Source organism: Ixodes scapularis, unplaced genomic scaffold (assembly GCF_016920785.2).
Source record: "Ixodes scapularis isolate PalLabHiFi unplaced genomic scaffold, ASM1692078v2 PGA_scaffold4__175_contigs__length_147842914, whole genome shotgun sequence".
In the NCBI taxonomy this organism is placed as follows: domain Eukaryota; kingdom Metazoa; phylum Arthropoda; class Arachnida; order Ixodida; family Ixodidae; genus Ixodes; species Ixodes scapularis.
In genome coordinates, this window is record NW_024609879.1 from 91,743,661 (window position 1) to 91,763,470 (window position 19,810).

At 46.7% G+C, this 19,810-nt stretch overlaps 1 protein-coding gene across 8 annotated transcripts in view; it reads right to left on the minus strand.

Moving 5' to 3' along the window:
* LOC8038327 (acetyl-CoA carboxylase) overlaps window positions 1-19,810 on the minus strand; it is a 169,373-nt gene that overhangs the window by 35,292 nt on the left and 114,271 nt on the right. For all 8 annotated transcript variants that reach the window (XM_029983884.4, XM_029983886.4, XM_040498707.2 and 5 more), the window contains 12 exons: window positions 15,552-15,676; window positions 14,705-14,818; window positions 12,990-13,193; window positions 12,169-12,287; window positions 10,815-10,961; window positions 6,398-6,530; window positions 5,171-5,272; window positions 3,230-3,328; window positions 2,562-2,699; window positions 1,567-1,644; window positions 201-290; window positions 35-103 (listed from right to left, as the gene is read on the minus strand). In XM_029983884.4, the coding sequence (XP_029839744.1) occupies window positions 35-103; window positions 201-290; window positions 1,567-1,644; window positions 2,562-2,699; window positions 3,230-3,328; window positions 5,171-5,272; window positions 6,398-6,530; window positions 10,815-10,961; window positions 12,169-12,287; window positions 12,990-13,193; window positions 14,705-14,818; window positions 15,552-15,676 (1,418 nt within the window). The remainder of the gene's footprint in view (window positions 1-34; window positions 104-200; window positions 291-1,566; window positions 1,645-2,561; window positions 2,700-3,229; window positions 3,329-5,170; window positions 5,273-6,397; window positions 6,531-10,814; window positions 10,962-12,168; window positions 12,288-12,989; window positions 13,194-14,704; window positions 14,819-15,551; window positions 15,677-19,810) is intronic.

The following is a 19,810-nucleotide window of genomic DNA, read 5'->3' on the forward strand; positions in this document are numbered from 1 at the left end:
GCAAGGAATGTCGGAAAGATCGGCTGCAGCTCACCTTGGCGGGGTCCATGGTGACCTTGGGCACAAAGTTGAGGAAGATGTGGTTGCAGTCAGTCCTCTTTGCCTGCCATTAAACAAAAACCACGCTTAGGTCTCCGACTACTCCAACCTTCTCCCTCGGCATAAACCATCGAACAAAAAAGAAATGAGAAAGGGCGTACCACTGGGTGGGTGAAGGCAACCTCCAGTTCGTCCATGGCTTCTAGCAGAAGACGTTCGCCTTCGTTCTGCATGTACTCGTAAGACGCTTCCTGGAAAGCAAAGGTACGAGACGGGTTTCGGAGACGTGACGAGACGCTCAAACCATTTTCACCCTCACAAACTTTAGCTGAGGAGAGTAAGCAAGTCTGTTCAGACAAGCAACCCGATGTTTACCGTGGAGCTTTTTAGACGGTAGAACGCCCGAAACACCGGGGGATCGCGCAAAATGTTTCTACTTATCAAAGGTTAAAGGACAAAGACGTGGGAAACCGTACAGACATTTCACAAAGTTTTACTTGTCCGGAAGGTTCCATTTACGGAGGTTTCATTAAGTGAGATCCCACCGCATTACGCGACGTTCAGTTTAAGTAAACCGAGCGGAACGAATGAAACTGCAACTGTAGTTGGGGAATGGCAGTGAAACCTAAAACTTCAAAACTCGGGCAAAAGACTTTGCGGGCTTGTCCGGTTTCCCAGACAAAAGGAGTTGCAGCGCACTATTTGGACAGAAGCAAACCACAGGAGCAGAAGCAATCTTGTTTTCTACTTTTAAATGTTTGCTGTCTTATCACGCTGTTGACGCAATCTACAGCATGTCCCCCTCCAAACAATTACCGCATTTTTTAAACTATGCATTGCCCAAAACCCATCCTCCATCTAAACGTAGCCCTAGCAGTCCAAACCAGATGTTGAAGTTTCAGAACTACAGTCGAATCTCGTTAATTCGAACTCTCTTAAATCAAACTTGCGGGTAATTCAAACTAACATGCAGGTCTCATTCTGTGCATCTCTATGGGAGGAAACTCCTGGTAAATCAAACTTTACTTTATTCAAACGAATTTTCGGTCCCACTCGGGTTAGGATTAACGAGATTCGACAATTGCTTTCTCATTCAAAAGTTAAGTGATTTTCTGAAATTTTCAATGAAGAAAACAGGGCCCGTTTTGAGTAAGTGGCACCATTCAGCTCCATGTATTCGAGGGCTCTGTCGGCCACCATTTTACCACTGAGAATTTCAGAAAATCACTTACTTTTGAATGAGAAAGCAATTAGTTTTGAAACTTAGGAATGTGGTTCAGACCACTATTGCTACATAGGGGCAGAGAATGAGCGTTTGGCAATGCACAACTAATTTTTTTTTTTTTTTTTTTATGTTTTGTACATATATACAACATCCTGTACATATATACAACATCCAAATAACTCGATCAAGCTTCACGGCTGAAAAAACTAAGGGCTGCCCAATGCAACACTGTCTATTGCAAGACTGAAAACTCGTTCAGAAAATAAATATTCAGTGTCTAAAAGCAAATCAGGTCAAATCACCTTTGTGATGAGGTCAGAATGCCTGATGATCGCACGGATGAAGAAGCGGAAGTCGGCAACTTCCTGACCTTTCGGCACCTGCATCACAAAACACAAATTGAAGAATGCCTTTATTCTTTAAATGAGACCAAGTTAAAAATTCCTGAATTGCCAAATAAACAAATAGTGCAACACGAGTAGCTAGAAGTTATAACCATACAAAAGCAGTAACACTAAACCAATGCTCTACTTTTCCGGCATAGGTAGAGTATTGGAACACGGAGCAAGAGGTCCGGGGTTTGATTCCTGGCGAAGGACAAGCTGTTTCTTGCGAAGACACCTAGCTGCATTCTGTTTTTGTAACACTTGGCAACACTCCAGGCACAGAAACCAACAAATTTAGGAATCACACTAGCCTAACCATGCTGACGGACTAGGAAGCGCGGACTGTGTTCTGAATGAACAGGGCCCATGTTATTTGTGTGTGCAGTGTTACACCGAGTCATGGTGTCGCATGATATCATGATGTCACATGACCTCATCACATCATATCACGTGACATCATAACATCAAACTACACTATACAAGTCATGCAACGTCCCAATGTCACACGACATCATGAGGTTGCTTAACACTGCGGCATCAAATGACACTGTGACAAGTCACGTTATGTCACGATGTCACATTGCGACATCACGAGGTTGCATGACACTGTGACATCATGCGACATCATGGTATCACATCAACGCCATGACGTCCCCAGTGTTCACATATTGACGTCGCGGTGAACCTTTATAAAATTCAGTTTATTTATTACACCTCAAAGCACCCTGATACGCCATTATATGAGGGGCGATACAAATTATCTGTACACCCCCTCACACTGACAAAGCCACAAAACACCAACGAGGTCCCGCGAAGCATTCCGACGTCACCACCGAGGCCACGTGGCACGGACACGAAAACGCCAAGAGCCGGCTTTCAAACCTCACGAAAATTGGGGTGCACAGACCCACCTTGGCCTTTCCGAGGTACAGGTGCATCTTGAGGTTGGAGGTGGGGATGGCCTCCAGGTCGTAGTTGCGCAGCCGGTTTATCTCAAGCTGGAACGCCAGTGCCGGCTCCAGATGCCGGTAGATGCGGTCCTCGATGTACTGCGGAACCGCCAGCAACACGAACCCTGTCAACTTTCTAGACTGTCTCAGTGCCACCCGCGCGGTACGGTGCGCAAAACCCCTCTCCGACCGGCGCACCTACCGTCCCGTTCCACCCGCGTGTCGAACATAGTCACCTGAGTAGCAACAAATGACGTCGCAAAAGCCGGAGTGCTGTGCTGCCGGATGCCACGATCCCGGCAGATGGTTCATACAGTTCCGGTAAAGCGCACAAGCAAACGCGAGTGTCGCCGTCGTCGCGACGTCCCAACTTTCAGCCGCCGAAGCTTCCACGAACTGTCGAGCGGGAGAGTAAGCAGGAGAGCGATCCGCAACAGGACACGCGTCAACCATGTCTCCCACCGCTGCCGCGACATTGCCGGATCTGCAGCGTGCGACGGCGCGACGATTTACTGTCGTCGGGTGGAATTCGAGGAACCACTCTTTTGGACGGGGTGAACTCGCCGGTCAGAGACGCGTTCCGGGCACCTTACCTACGACCTCCCACGGAACTCGAGAGAGGAACTCACGTCGTCCCGGTACCGGTACGTGTAGTACTGGGGAAACCGGCGCTTGTGCAGGATCAGGAAAGTGACCCTCCGCACCATCTTCTCCTTCATGATGGCACACTGAAACACGCCGGGACCAAAACACGCATTGCTTCAGGACACCCGTAGAGACTGGACAACCAGCGCGGCACGAGTCCCAAAAATGTCGGGTACGACGCTATGGCCTCGGCAATTTGGCAGTTGCAACCCAACCGGTTTCCACTTTCATTCCTTACGGCAGAACTGTTCCACAGATTTGTCCTAAAACTACCTTAGTTCACAGAGTCAACATTCTCTGTGTATTAATAGCGCATTACTGCGGAACGCTGGTACTGCAAATGCGACATTAGCGCCTTCTTGCATTTTAATTTAAAAAGGTATTTGGTGGGTGTGGAATTTTACAGCTCAGGTCAGTCCCCTAAATGAGCTCTTGCTACTACACTGGTGGTTTCGATGACTGCATTTCAATTCTACGAGAAAACCAGAAATACAATAGAAACTGTTTGTTTCTGCTAATGCTGTCGCACCGTGTACAAGTGCTATAAGCTCTGCTTATGATGCCTTATAATGTAAGCTTGCAATGTACATACATTTGAGATGCTTACATCATAGGGGCGGCAATGTAGCAAAGATTTCATTTTAACAACCATACATTGCCTACCAAATCCAAATAGACAATGAACCTGCGCGAATTAAAAGTCAGGGAGCGTGGAACGCCACCCAACAAACAAACCTAAACATGCTTAAGGGGGGACACTGACTAGATGCTGAACTTCTGAACTACTCAAGTGATTGGAATGAAATTTGTAAGGGAGATTAAACTTCAGATGTAGGTGTACTGTGCAAACTTTCAGCTCTCTAGGACAAATTTACATACATCCATAAGTTGATCTGTCACTCTTCGTTAAGAAATCTATGATATGCAAATTAAGCTATTAAGTACCATTTTGACTGATTGAATGTAAACAAGGGAGATATGGGACTTTGGGCTATCTAGTCTTTAGAACTTAAATGTAAACATTTCAGGAAGAGTGATTACTTCAAAATATGAGACGCATCTCTGCCCTATGCCAATTTTTGAAAACTTCGTTTTTTATCACTGAGGACTTCATGTTAAAACAAAATAAAGTAGATAGCCTAATTCCCCAGTAAATTTCAGTTCAGAATACTTTCACCTTCGAACAAAAGATTCCTTCGTACAAAATTTCCAGCGAAAAGTGGAACTGAGAAAAATGCATTCAAATAACTCCTTTACTTTTTTTACTGCCTCACAATGTGTTGAAAATATTTTATATCAACATAGGTAACAATTGGGCTATAATTATCAAATTTAGTGTAAGAGTATATAATTGGTTTCTAAAATCAAAAACCACAAAATTGAAAAATGAATTTTTTCACAACAATTTGAAATTTAGGCACATGTCTCCCCTTAACAGCACAGATTGCATAAAATTGTTCCATTCGTCAAACTCTGTCAAAATATGAAATTTAAATGTACCTTAATCCTAGAGATAAACTAAGAAGATAGACTGTGCAGATTGATTTGAGCTCCTCCCATCACTGGGAGACGAAGCTTTTGCAGCAACGCAAGTACATATATGCTAACTATAATCGTGCTAACCGAAACTGCTCGACTTGCACAGGGCACAAGGCATTGGATTACTGAGCAAGCGGTCAGTGCTTAGACTCCCACTGTGAAAAAAATATTATATTTTCGTTGCAATGTTCTGAGACGCTCCAGGCTTAGAAATCAGCCCTAAGACACATTCTTAAACTTATGAGGAGGTCATACATTTGAAGCTGCAGGACAATTGGTTTTGAGACAGTAACGCCGCATGCGTCCTTCTGCACTTTTACGGCGCAAGGACCAAAAGCACTTCTGGTCTGTACTTTCGCGAGCAGAAGAACAAGACGACAATCTACCTTCTCTTGGCAGAAGCTGTAATACTTGGCCGAGTAGTCCTCGTCTTCGTTGGGGACGTCGTTGCGGATGGCAATGTTCAGGATGTGCATCGGCTCCAGAACCTTCGTTGAATTCAAAACAGGAGCGTTGGAAAGGCAACCGGAATTCACCGTGGACAGTTGCCAAGCACAGAGTTAGCATGCTCAACAATAGAGTCAAACTTGGGCGAAGCGGCACAATGAACAGGCGCAAGCGTGCAGCTCCCAGTAAATTTATCGTGGCAGCAGTTGGAGGTATAGACTGCGTCAACGATGCACGCAAGCTTCAAAAATGCTGGGACACTTTTCCCGCTGGATTGCAAGTGTTAGGTAGCATCCCCGAATTGTGCAGTTAATTAAAACATTAACCGTCTCATATTTGTGAATAAACGAGGTAACTCTCCCCCCCCCCCCCCTTTCCCATCCATTTTCTCATATGCACGTTAAATATTTTGACGAAATTATGGATGTTAATTTTTCTACTTGCTCTCTACCTTTCAGTTCACTATTACACCCCTCCTTCAGCCTCCCCATGATGCCCGACAGACTTGGCGTAATAAATTATGATAATGATGGCAATAACGATGCTACAAAAATTCTACAAAAAATGTAGAGCCCTTCCACTTCCCGTGAAGACAGAGGACCAGCGAAGCTGTTATCTTAAGACATCTAGGACGATGCCTAGAGGACGTCTAAGACGACCTCAAGGACGACTTCTAGGACGACCTCGAGGACGACTTCTAGGACGACCTCGAGGACGACTTCTAGGACGACTTCTAGGACGATCTCGAGGACGTCTAGGACGACCTTAAGGATGACTTCTAGGACGACCTCGAGGACAACCTCTCGGACGACCTCAAGGACAACCTTTGGGACGACCTCAAGGAAAACCTTTCAGACAACCTCAAGGACAACCTCTCAGACGACCTCAAGGAAAACTTTTAGGATGACCTCGAGGAAGACGCCTTGAGGACATTGTCCTCTAGGCGTTGTCCTCGAGGATGACTTCTAGGATGACGCCTAGAGAAATTCAGCCTTTCCACTCGGATGAAAACCAGAGTGGAAAGGCTGGAAAGGTTGCCCCCGTCGCTCTTAGATGGCGGTAGCTGTCCGGAGTTCTCTGTTGACATTTGTTTACTTGAGGACACGATACTGGGGAAACTAGCCCTTAACAGCTCAGAAGCGGACAATGAGAAATTTTAGTCTCACCGGGGGACTCTCGGCGCCGTCACCCAAGGCTGGATTGTTGTGCTGCTGCTCCCGCGTACTGAAGTCAAAGTCGTTCCCTTGCAGCATCAGGGACGGCGACATGTTGAAAAACTCCACCAGGTTGTCGAAGTCACTGCCCCACAACGGCAGAAATGGTGAATAAGTGGGAAGGTCGACAGGGCAAAACCGCGGTTAAAAGGCACATTCATGGCAGCATTGAACCGTGTCCCGGAGATTTCCGTTGAAACACAACCACAAGTCACCGGGACAGCAGTGCTTCGCACTAAGTGTGGAAACCAGTTTGAGGAATAGCTTGGCGTGTATTGTATCTCGGCGCAACGCAGACAAGCAAAGAAGCACCCCAGTCATACAAGCTCAACTGCATCATCCAAGACACGGGGGGGGGGGGGGAGGGGGACAGAAGTACAAGTTGCACAGCCTTGCACGGCTACGACGTTCGCTGAAATCTAAAGCAGCTTTTATATTAAAAAAAACTTTCAGCCTTTCCACTCTGGTGAAGAAGGAAGACTAGCGAAGCTGTACTATTGTGGGACGACGTCAAGGACGACGCCTAGAGGATGATGTCTGGGACGAGCTCAAGGACGACGTCTAGGACGACCTCAGGGATGACTTCTAGGACAACCTTGAGGACAGTGTCTAGGGCGACCTCAAGGACGACTTCTAGGATGACCTCGAGGACGACCTCAGGGACGACTTCTAGGACACCTAGAGAAATTCAGCCTATCCACACTGGTGAAAACCCGAGTGGAAAGGCTGGAAAGTAGCGGTGTACAAATACTCAAATATACGAGTTTGAATCGAGTAGAAAGTCCCCGAATAATTCGATTTGCGAATCAAATTCCTAGTATTCGGTTACTCTAATATTTAATATATTCGGCCAAAGACTCCGGTCGGCGCAGAGCTGACAAAAGATCCGTTTTTTCTCCCGATGTTAGCGCCGTGATGTTCGACAGACCATGCGAGGAACACCTCTTGGTCCTACCCTTCCACAAAAATCTAACGCACAGGTTAGAAAAAAGAAAAGTAACAAACGCCACAAATTTTACAGCATGCAGATTTACTCATGATCGTGACTCAATCTAACCTTGAATCACAACCGAAACATTCCATTTGTGCCGCTTCCAGAGAGGAATTGTTGGGAGGCCGGAATCGCGCGCCATGCCTAATTCATTTCACGAGTAAAACTCCTCGTTTCAAATTGAAGCGCCAATGTAAAACACTTGCCACACTCACAGAAATTGGCGAGTGCAAGATCACAAAAAGAAAACCACGTTAACCGCGCCGATGAAACCGGCCGAGTTGTCGTTCCGGTCATTCCTTCGGAACCGCAAGCCGTAAATTCTGATTCGGAACGAAACGGAACGAAAAAATAGCGTGACTAGATTTGTGAGGGTTTCCAACCGTTCAATAGCCACGTTTGAATTACAAACTGCGAAAAGGTGACGAAGAGACGAAAGCGCCGATCGGGCAGGCGTCGTCGCTCTTCCGTCTGCTCGCCTTCTCGGCCTTCTTTTCACGGGACTACACAACACATGCACACTTACGACCAATCTACGCAGGACCCGTCTCTGTGGTTTCAGTTTTGCTTGCTCCCTCTTTTAAATCTAGGCTCTCTAAAACAGGATAGATGGATGGAGGAATGGATGCAAAGTGGCAGTTGGAAGGTGACTTGCGCCACCTAACCACATTTTTTTTTTCTTGCTTCAGATTATATTGTTTAAGCCTGTTTACTCAGATCTAACAGCTGTTTGTTTATTTATATGAAATAAAATTCCGGGTGCCCTTTCTCTCCCTTAAAATTGAGACCAAATATCGCAATGTGCCCCTTTTCTGAGATACCGTATTTACTCGCATAATAAATGCACCCCCCATAATGGGCACCAATATTTTGACTTTTTTTTCTTTCCTGTAATCAACACACCTCCAGTTTTCAGATCCGTGAGTCTTGAATTGCGTCCAATTTAGCAAATCAGTTTTTTTTTGCCGCCAAGAGGCCAAGCCAAGACAAGTCAAGCCAAGTCAAGCCAGGCCTGGCCGCTCACGTCACTCTCACAGTGGCTCACGTTACGGCCGCAAGTGCGTAGTTGCCGTAGTTACGGAAGTGATCAGCCATGAAACTGAGTGTCGCACACACTTAGCGAAGCTGGAGTCAAGGAACTGCCAAGCCCCGGATATTCTTCGCCTATCGGATGCATTAATGTCAACACACAAGCAGTCGTCTGTGGTCTGCTTTCGGACAGTGAAATCGTGAAAGTGGTTAGGCCTAATTCCACATACTCCGGGTAAATGAGTTTATTTAATCCGCAGCAGAATGGCACAGCGAGATGCACGTTGTGCTGTAGGCTGGGAGTGTCTGGTAGCCTCTCCGTGAACAAAACGATCTGTGAGAGCGGGCTTCGGGGGGTCGGCGGTTGGACTTCATACGAGTTCCTGTCTTTGTGAACGAAACTTGATCCATGCGAGCGGGCTTCGGCGGTTGGGGGTTGGACTTCATACGAGTTCTTATACGTGTAGTCGCGGATTACACCCGAGTGACCGGTCGGGAAATATACGCGTAGTCGTAGATTATACCTGAGCGTGCCCGTCGGATACTAGCAATATATATCGTCTAAGAATGGTTGTGGTTGTGCTGCTTTCCCTGCTGAGCGAGCTTTGTAGGGCGCTTTTCCTTCGGCAAAAGGCACCCCGAAAGTGCCCTAAAAAGATTTTAAATTTATAAAGCATGGTTATTGTGGCCAGCCCCCGACCAGCCGTGGGTGCGCCTCCATCACTGGAGACGTGCCACCGTACCTTGCCATGTCATACTGGCACCTAATATAACGTTTGCATGAAATGTGTAAATGCAAAAATTTTACCCCGTGTAAAGAAGGGCCCCCCCCCCCCCCCCCCCCAAATATGTGTAAATTTTTCGGGAAAAAAAGTGTGTTGATTTTGCGAGTACATACGGTATATACCGTAAATATTTAAAAAAAAAAGGACATGTCACTGTGTTACGTCGTGCTTTTAACAAGAAAAGAAGGCACGCGTGGCTGTAACGTTGGGTTTTTGTGGCGCTTAGGGTAGATAGATTAGGTTTGTACCATAAAATTGGATCTTTAGTGCCCAACATCCATCAACAGCTGCTTTTCTTTTTTTTTCACCAGGATTAGAGCTTTTGTTCCGTTCAAGATGCATATTCTGCACCAGGTGCATACTCCGCACATGTAATCATTTCATTCGCACCACACTTAGAAAAATTCCTACAAATAAAATCACTATTTGATATTCTATTTGATATTCGCCTCTTTTTCTTAATTCGATTCGGTATTCGATTCGAGAACTACTATTCGGTATTTGCACACCTTTACTGGAAAGGTTGCCGTCATCTATGAGTGACATAACAACCAGACAACCGGCAAGCCAGTTGTCTGGTTTTCGCCGTCGCTCATAGATGGCGGTAGCCAACCAGAGTTTAGTGTCCACATTTATTTGGTGACGGACACGAAACTGGAGAAACTAGCCCTTAACAGCTCCGCTGTAAAAGCTTTCAGCCTTTAAACTCTGGTAAAGAAGGAAGACCAGCGAGCTATACTATGGTGGGACGACCCCAGACCAACTGATAGAGGACGACGATCAGGACGACCTCAAGGACTTCTAGGACGACGCCTAGGACGACCTCAAGGACGACGCCTAGGACGACCTCAGGGACGACGTCTAGGATGACCTGAAGGACGACTTCTAGGACGATCTCCAGCACAACGTCTAGGACGACCTCGAGGACGACATCTAGGACGACCTCGAGGGCGACATCTAGGACGACCACAAAGATGACTTCTAGGACGACCTGGAGGACAACCTCGAGGACGACCTTAAGGATGACCTCAAGGATGACCTCAAGGACAATGCTTAGAGAAATTCACCCTTTCCACTCTGGTGAAAACCAGAGTGAAAAGGTTGCCACCATCTATGCGACAGGCCGGTTGCCTGGTTGCCGCCATCGCTCATAGATGGCGATAGCTGTCCAGAGTTTTGTGTCTACATTTACTCGGTGACAGACATGAAACTGGGGAAACTAGCCCTTAATAGCTCCGGATTTCATGAAAATAGAAAATCATTGAGATTTCTGGGAGGAGATCACAGAGAATAATGGAAACACAAATAATGTTTGAACCGAAACAAATAAAAAAATCAAATTCGTTGAGCTTATGAGCACGGCGTCGCCAAGTGCGCACCTAAGTTAACACGAGCTGCGCTTTGCCAGTTGCCGATCTCCTTCCATAGATCTCTATGATTGGTCTTTTGCCTGCTGTGCACGAAGGTAGACATATGGCCTCAGTCCATAAAAAGGGTTAGTTTGATTCAAACAAGTATGATAGTTTTATGCACATTGTGCCCCACGCAGAGAGGAAAAAAATACCTGGCAAACTGCTCGAAAGTGTTAAAAGCAGCCATGATGCCCAACCGCTGCGAGTCGGCGTCTTGGGAATCGTGGTCCCAGCCCACCGTCTCGTCCGTCGAAGACGAGTCGGCGGCACCTTCCACTTGAACCGGGATGTGGGCTTGCCTGCAATGCGCCAGAAAGCCTCTCTGAGCTAATCTCTTCTCCAGGCCTGGTCAGAGCCAAGAGCTCATGCCCCCAAACATACGCTGCATTTGCGTCCATCTCCACAGAGCAGAAAGGGGATGGTTAGCGAAAACATGGTATAGACGCGTGAAAGACTATGCACTGGAGACGAAAATGAAGCTACCGGCAGATAGTCCTGGACCTTTTAACGGTCGTGGTGAAGCCAGACAAAAAATTCCGGTAACTGCCCGAGTAATTAAATGATAAAACTTTCCATTCAAAGGTGTAAGGCGAACCCCAAAGAACAACCCCGGAAGAGGTTTCGGTCAATATTTGGCACTTGACGATCAGTTTGGGGGGAAGCCCCACAGACCATCAGATTATTGACACAATACAAGTTTCCCTAGAGCGAACCCTTTCCCACAAAAGCCCATATCTATGGCGTCATGCAAGACCAATGGCACCAACGGTGACATGACATATGCACATATGAATCGGAATGCACAGATGTGTGTATTTGAAAACGTATCAGCATGTCCAAACATATCTGCATGTACAAACATATCTGCATGTGCAAACATATCTGCTTGTTTGGATGAGCACACATGCAAATATACATACATAAATCTACATATGCGGACGTACAGCCCCTAAAAAGAAAAATGAAAGACGTTTACACATCCCTGTAATGCCGAATTAAAACGCAGCTTTTGTGGAGAAGGAGGGGAGGGTACGGAGAGGAGGGTATGGCCCTCCTCCTACTTTCTCTTCCTCTCCTCCTCTCTTCCTCCTCCTCCGCTCCCCTTCCTCCCTCCCGACCCCAGTGATGTCACTCGCGAAGGTCGTGACCTTTGTGACGCCACTCGTGACCCTAGTGACCCTCGTGACGTCATTGTGGAAAACGCCCCATAATGCAATGTGCAGTTACACCGCTCAAACCGCAAACAGGCACTGAAGAGCTGCATCCCAAATTGGTCAATGTGCACATTTGAATAACCGAAGTTGATGTGAGGAGAGTGGGCACTCATTTGTAAACAGTAAGTAGGCCTGTACCCAAGACATGGACATAATAAATGCAAATCGCGACGGTACGGAACAGTGAAACAGGAGTGCGAGGTACACGAGTGCTGATCCCGTGGCGGAGGATTCCATTTCCCGGGCAGACATGGGCCCTAAAACTGCAGAGACGCGAGCACCCCCAGCGCACCTGTTGGGGTGAGAACTGGGCAGCAGAAACTGGAACTGGGCAGCACAGATGCCCGAGGACAGCTGCAGGTGCTGCAGGCAAGTCAGGTCGTAGGAGACGTACGCCCGCCGCACGTACACCTGCATCCAGTCAGAAACGGCATCGCTCTAGAAACAACCAATCAATTTGCAACAAAACGTACCCACCATCTGCCGGACACTAAGCATCACAGCGCACGTTTACTAGGAATCTTTCAACTAAAAATCATAGACTGACTTTTACGCCCTGAAAACAAAATGGTGGCGGTAGCCACAGCGTTTTTCGACGTGTTGTCACGTGATGCCAGTATCGCGTTAACACTTTCTGTGAAATCTAGCAAGTTCAATAATAGTATGCCACCTATAGACGTTTTTCACAAAGGCGCCGCCATCTTGAATTGTCACTTTCAGTATGGGCGAAAACATGTTTTGCTCTCGCCATGCAAATAGAATGCATTTAGGATGCGAGCATAACCGTCACCCATTGTCGTGTTGCCTCCCCTCTATTTTTTTTACCATTTGCAGGTTGAAATGATTGATCATTTTTTCATTGCCCACACCGTATATGCCCACCAGGTGGCTGGGGACGAGAGTAAACAAAAGAGGTCTATACACCACTTGCTCTAGGCACGTGGTCATTATTCACCAAATAAAACCTCCCCGCCAAACTTGGCCACTCAGCCACCTCACGACGATCGGACTCCGCCCATCGGCCGGTGTTACGTGCCCCGTACAGCTCTTGCCATAACACAGGACTGCACTGAAGTTCGTCCCTAGTCTTGTCGATTTCAAAGTACCACCCACCTCTAGGGCGGCCCTCTGCACCACGACGTTGTGGTGGAAGAAGAAGTCCGGCAGCACGTCAAAGATGGAGGTCTCGGAGAGGATGAGCTTCTGCAGGTTCTCGGGGCAGAAGTCGTGGCCGTACATGTCGATGGCAGACAGGAAGATGGACTCCATCTGGTTGTGGCGCAGCTCCCAGGCCGGCTGGTGCGTTGCTATCAGCACCTGCGTCGCCACGGATGACGGGTGCTCCTCGAGCGGTCTGGCTCCCACACTTGCGTCACAGTCTTCGACGAGCATGCATGGCGTCCTTACCGCGCACGCATTAAAAGTGGTCCCCGAGCAGTAATAAATGATGTTGTGGAAGCCAGCATGTTACACCGTTGGTGTAACATGCCGGCTTCTTCGACCAACTTGGCAAATTAAAGCGTGCCTCGATTTTATTTGATGAACTCCGAGAGGCACGAAATGCGCAGAACGAGTTGTGAAAGAGCGGGGCACATGCTGCGTGTCCTGTTGCGCGACGTCGATAGCTACCGTAACGTCGCAGTATCACATGACGCCACGATTTTTCACTAAATTTGTGTACGCACTCGGCCTACGTGTCGCTCGAGCTAGACGGCAGAGCGTGACACATCCTTTTGTCACGAAAGTCGGCTCTACAAAACATTTCAGGTTAAAAGTATGAGAGAAAGCAAGTGTCGCTGTCGTTGCAGTGTCCCAACTCGCGGCTGGCAAAGCTTCTGTGGACCATCCAGTCGAGAGCAAGTTAGAGCAGAACAGGCACTTGCTACCGTAGGCTCGCGATAATTCAAACTCTGATATTTCGTACTTCCAATTAATTCAAGCTAATTTCAACATTTCCGTTGTGGTCCCGCCACGTTTTTAATGTCTTCATATTAATTCAAACAACGTTCTCGTGTACTTCATACTTTTTCTTCTCGCGGCCCCATTGAGTGCGTTTCTTTCCAAGGACCGGTGCACTAAAGAGAGGCAACACCCGCAGAGCTTGCTTCTGGGGGTGTTGCTTCTTCACAGTGCACTGGTGCTCGGCGAGAAGCGCACTCGACAGTTCTCAAGTGTGCCCACGTAGGCTCATGGGCACCATGCCTAAACTTCCATACCAACTTGCGCAGATGCTGTGATGTGGCAGCATGGTGTAGGTCCATGTTACAGCGCCCGCGCAAGTTGCTGTGAAAGCTGCCGTGTGGTGCCCATTTTCACTGCTCGTGTGTCCCCTACTTAATAGTTCACATTAGACAACTTCTTGGCCCAATGAACAAACTTAATTTTGGGGTGAGTTGTCATATGGTGTCTAACAATAAACAACATTTTTGAGGGATAAAATGAACTTGTGTCATAAATTTCACAAATGTTTTTTGTGTGGCATACCTGCTTATGATCTGTAGGTCCATACAGAGGAAATCATAAAATATCTACTATGTCATAATCATAATTTTATCTGGCAACATATTTAGATAAAGTTTTGATAAATCAAACTTTGTGGCTTCCCAGAGTTTGAATTAATGTAAGTCTACTGTATATCCACCTCTACTGCTGTGCTGCCGCAAGGACCACGACAAGTGACGGCACGACACTTCCATTACGTGGTGGGGCGGAAATCGAGACCACATTCGAGGACACATAAACACACCAGTCAGAGGCGCGCACCGCAGCGACGTCTCCGGCTTCCGACCGCTTACAAACCACCCCGAGGGACGCAAGACGGAACTTGCCTGCCTGGCCCTCAGTGCCACCTTGGCGTTGTCGGTCTTGCTCAGGGTGGTCAGCTCGTTCAGGATGCTGGAGAGCTCGTCCGTCAGGCCCGGTTCGTGACCGCACAGGTGGTCCTGGGCGACGCAGTACCAACTGTCGGCTCCGTCGCACAATTCCGAGCGAGAACTCGCGCAAAAATTCCTCGTAGCTAGAGCCGCTAAAAAGCTACTATGCTCCAGACTAAACACACTTCAGCCACCATACTGCTCAAGATCGTTGTTGCAAGTCATTTGAAGCCCTACCAGAAATGGCAGGAAACGCTCTTCCGTACTCCGGAAGTGTTACGACGGCCTGTGACAAAGCAAAACGCTATTGATTGAGCATCCAGACACTGTGCCTCAAGCTCGAAGAGTCGCATTTTCTAATTGTAACTATCACCAACTGCGCCCACGCTGCACTGTAGCGCGCCAAATATACGTCGCCACATAGCGGCCGCAGCGGCATCCTCGATAGCAGAATACACTCGACTCTCGTTAATTCAAAATCTCTTAATTCAAACTTTCGGATAATTCAAACTAACGTGCAGGTCCCATCCTATGCGTCTCTATGGGAAGAAACTCCTGATAATTCAAACTTTGCTTTATTCAAACAAATTTTCGGCCCCCCTCGAGTTTGAATTATAATGAGAGTCGACTGTATTTGTGCATCTCGGAGGAACATTGGCTAGCAGTTATGGGGGCGCGAGAGGAGCTTCTGGCGCCATTTGGCATCTGGTTAAAAGGTACGCACCGACACGTGCGTCGCACGAGCGTGCTCTCGTAGGCGCTCCAGTGGAGCCCGGAAGGTTGGCCGCCTTGCCGCACTTACAATGAGTTTGATGATGAGCAGGTTCTTCTTGGCCACCTGGAGGTGGGAGAAGATCTTGTGCATGACGGCAGACATGTTGTCCTTGTGCTTCTCCCGCAGCAGGGTCACGCACTTGTCATAGTGTCCTGCGGGACAAAACGTTCCTCGCCATCAGACGCCGCGGCGGGCCACGCGCGCCGAACGAGACGTGGCATGGGATGCAATGCTGGTTGTGCCTTGCCAACAACAGCCGACGGAAGAGGAAGAGTGTCGACAAAGGGAATCTCAAACTGGTCTCAACATCTATGCAACAGAGAGACCTTTCCCAATGTTGATGCAATAAAGTGCCAGAGAGGCCTGTAAATCTTGTAAACAACAGCACACCCAGTAGGGAGTTCTTGGCCCATAGTTAAGCACCATCGAACGGCTCGGTTTCTTTTTAAATAATGCTCAAACCGGAAGAACACTTTACTTGGGGGCAGGGACAACCGGTGGAATTTGGGAGTCCGGGGAACCCCTGGCGGTACTCTGGGGAAGTTCCTGGAAACTCATATCGAGAAGCCAAGAATAATGGGAAAAAACAGTTTCCCGTTTCTTCCCTGCCGAGAGACCCACAAGACTCGCTGCTGAGGAGCAGGGAAGACTCACGATTATGAGATGTTAACGTGAATTGCTTGGGAACAACGGGACCAAATACAGAAGGTGATTGAACTAAAAACACTAATAATAAAAGCCCTACTACAGCATGGCATACCAGCCTCATTCTGTGCAATCTCTACTGCCGGACACATTTTAAGGACTACAAACTAGAAAAACTTTCAGCCTTTCCACTCTGGTGAAGAAGGAAGACCATTGAAGCTGTACTATGATGGGACGACCTTAAGGACGCCGCCTAGAGGATGACGTCCAGACGACCTCAAGGACAACTTCTAGGACAACCTCAAGGATGACTTCTAGGACGACCTCAAGGACAACCTCAAAGACGACCTCTAGGATGACTTCAAGGACGACATCTAAAACGACGCCTAGAGAAATTCAGCCTTTCCACTCTGGTGAAAACCAAAGTCGAAAGGCTGGAAAGGTAGCTGCCATCTATGAGCAAGGCCGGCAAGCTGGTTGTCTGGTTGCCGCCTTCGCTTATTAGATGGCGGTAGCTGTCCAGAGTTTTGTGTCGACATTTCTTTGCAGGGGACACAATCCTCTGGGAACTAGCCCTTAACAGCTCCGCTGTAAAAATATGGCAGAGAAACAAGTAGCCGTACGATGAGGCACACTGACCTCTCATCACCATTTTGTTTGAGAGAATGTTCCGAGACAATATGTTTAAACAATTATTCTTGCAACGAAAAGTAAAATGGACAGGGCATGTAGGAACTAACCACAAAGCCACAGAAGACCGACAAGAATGGCGATCGGTAGGCAAGACACCGACATAGACACGAGAGGGGGGTTGTAGGAAAGTGAAAGCCCGAGTGAAAATTCATCCAGCTAGAAGCGAATTGTGAAACTGGTCCCAGTTAGATTCAGTCAAATGGAGACAAACATTAATTTCAATTCTTTTCAAAAAAAAAAGAAAAAAAAAATACTTTTTTAATTTTTTGGGTTTTTTGGTTTTAGAAACTAATTATACACCCTTACACTAAATTTGATAACTATATGCCAAATAGTTACGTTGATATAAAATGTTTTCAACGCATTGTGAGGCAGTAACAAAGTAAAGGAGTTCAATGTTCAAATGCATTTTTCTCAGCTCACTTTTTGCTGCAAATTTCAGACGAAGGAATTTTTTGTTTGAAGGTAGACGTATTTTGATACAGTAAAACCTCGTTATAACAAAGTTGAAGGAGCGGTCGTAATTATTTCGTTATAACCATTAGTTTGTTATAGCCAATGTCGATTTCTTCCCACTATTAGCAAGCAAGGGGAATTACGATTGCTTTGTTATATCCATTACTTTGTTATATCCCATTTTGTTATAACGAGGTTTTACTATACCACAATCAAGAGGTTTCTGAACTGAAATTTACTGGGGAATCGGGCTATCTACTTTATTTTGTTTTAAGTTGAAGTCCTCCCAGAGAAAAAAACTGTTTTCAAAAATTGAGGTAGGACAGACATCAGTGATGTGATTGGCCTAAGCCATTTTGGAGCACCTTTCGGAGCAGCCAAAACAGTGTTTTGGAGCAGCAAAAGTGGCTTTCGGAGCAGCTAAAACAGTGTTTCGGAGCAGATACTCTTAGAAAAATACAAATATTTGTTTTAGGTGCTGGACAAACGAAGGACACTTTGCTCACCGAAATAGGCGAATTATGGTCAAGTTCGACCACCTAGGAGTCTTTTGCATTTTTTGCAAGACTCCTAGGTGGTTTTTGCACACATTTTGCAATGCTTCACTTAAATTATACATATATATGTACCCACTATAGATAGGTAAGAAGCAAACTTCACATATTAAAATTTATTTGAAAACCAAACTTCACATATTAAAATTTATTTGAAAATGACCAGTAGTAAATATCACAGCATTAGGTTGACTGGTGATATAATGAATGGAAGCAGTCTCAGACTGGTGAAACACATATATATATAGCTATTGCAGTGCAATGTGAAATTGCACACAAGAAAAAGGTGTATTACAACAAGGGGGTACTTTTTGCTTTTCGAAACTTTCTGGAAAGCTGCTGCAAGCTTCGCTTTAGCTTAGGCTAAAAAATAATGTCCACTTTCAATGTCCCCCAAAAGACATTGAGACACCTTACAAGTTTACAGTGCTGTACGTGTTGCCAAGCAATTCTGAAAAACCGCTTGCCACCGTTTTACTGATTCCCGACGTGCCAGATTTTCGTCAAAAGTAAACGTAAAACAGTGGATTGCAAGCGTCCCGGCTGGTGCCTCTGTCGTGCAATCATGTTTCCATGCACGTCAGGGCAACTTCGGCAGGCTTGCAGCTGCACGTGCTTCGTCGCGCGAGCGGAGACAGCTGTTCGATCGAAACCAAAACCATGCCTCTCCACTCTGTCGCCAACTGGTTTCCAAAAATGTATGCAAAATCTAACTGCCCAGCATGCGGCAATAAACAGTTCAGAGGCGCGTGCTTGCAAGGCCGGCAGGCGAGGTACAAGCTAAACACACAGAAAAAAAGAACCTGAGCGCATTGATGCAGGACATCGCGAGTCAGGGTCAAAACGTTCTTGGAGTGCTTTGTGTAACGACTGAACTCGAGACAAACAAGCGCGATGTGCGGGTTCAGCATGCAGATATTGCCTTCTTTGCTTTAGCTCGCGTCTCTTCACCACTTTCTTTCGCGACAGATTTTTCATGTACTCGGTCCCTCTCGAAAGAAAGCCAACCAAGAGAAACCTAGGTAATCAATACTTCCACACAGCAGTCTTTGAGTTAAAAAGGGATCTTCGTAGTAGCGTATGTTTTAAACAAGAACAGGAATGTTGATGAACATGCGGCGGTCCTTATGTTTCAGTTTAGGAAGGTCCATATCTGTAGCGACGTGCGGCCTGGCCGGCAGGGACCAAATAGTTTTCCCACGGCAGTTGCTTTCAGAAGCGAGTGCTTCAGCTGAAAAAGTAACTCCTGCCGCGCAAAAATGTAATTTCGTTAAAAAAAAAAAAAGAAATGCGAGATTAGATTTACGATTCAATGAGAGCGCGAAAGAAGAGACGGCGGGAAAAACCATGCCAGACCGGATGGATGATTAATGTAACTAAAGCAAGGGTGCAGGTGAGCTGGTTCAATACTGACATTGGAGTTTTGTGCCTGTCCTACGTCCCTTCTTTTCCCCGGCTCCAGGGTTACAATGCCACGATTGATGCAGGGTACTTTGTGTGGGTGGCCGCCTGTGCCACTTAGCTCACGCATGCTTAATTACAGTACTCAGTTTAGTTTCGGTTTTGAAAAGCGACCAAAACTGGTCCTTTGGTGCAGGCTTGGCGCAGATTACCCATATTTTGGCAAAATGTAGCAGGATGTAGCAGGGTTAGCCCCTTGGCGCAGCTTGGCGCAATTGGCGCAGCAATCACACCACTGGACATGCACCTCATATTTTGAGGTAACGACTTCCTGAAATATTTACATTTGAGTTATAAAAACTGGATAGCCCAAAGTCCCACGTCCCCCACTTTATATTCAAGCAGTCCAAATGGTGCTGAATAGGTTCAATTACATATCATAAATTTCTTAACGAAGAGTGACACATCTTCTTATGCAGGTATGTAAAATTGTCCTAGGGTGCTGAAAGTTTGCACAACACACATACATCTTATCTT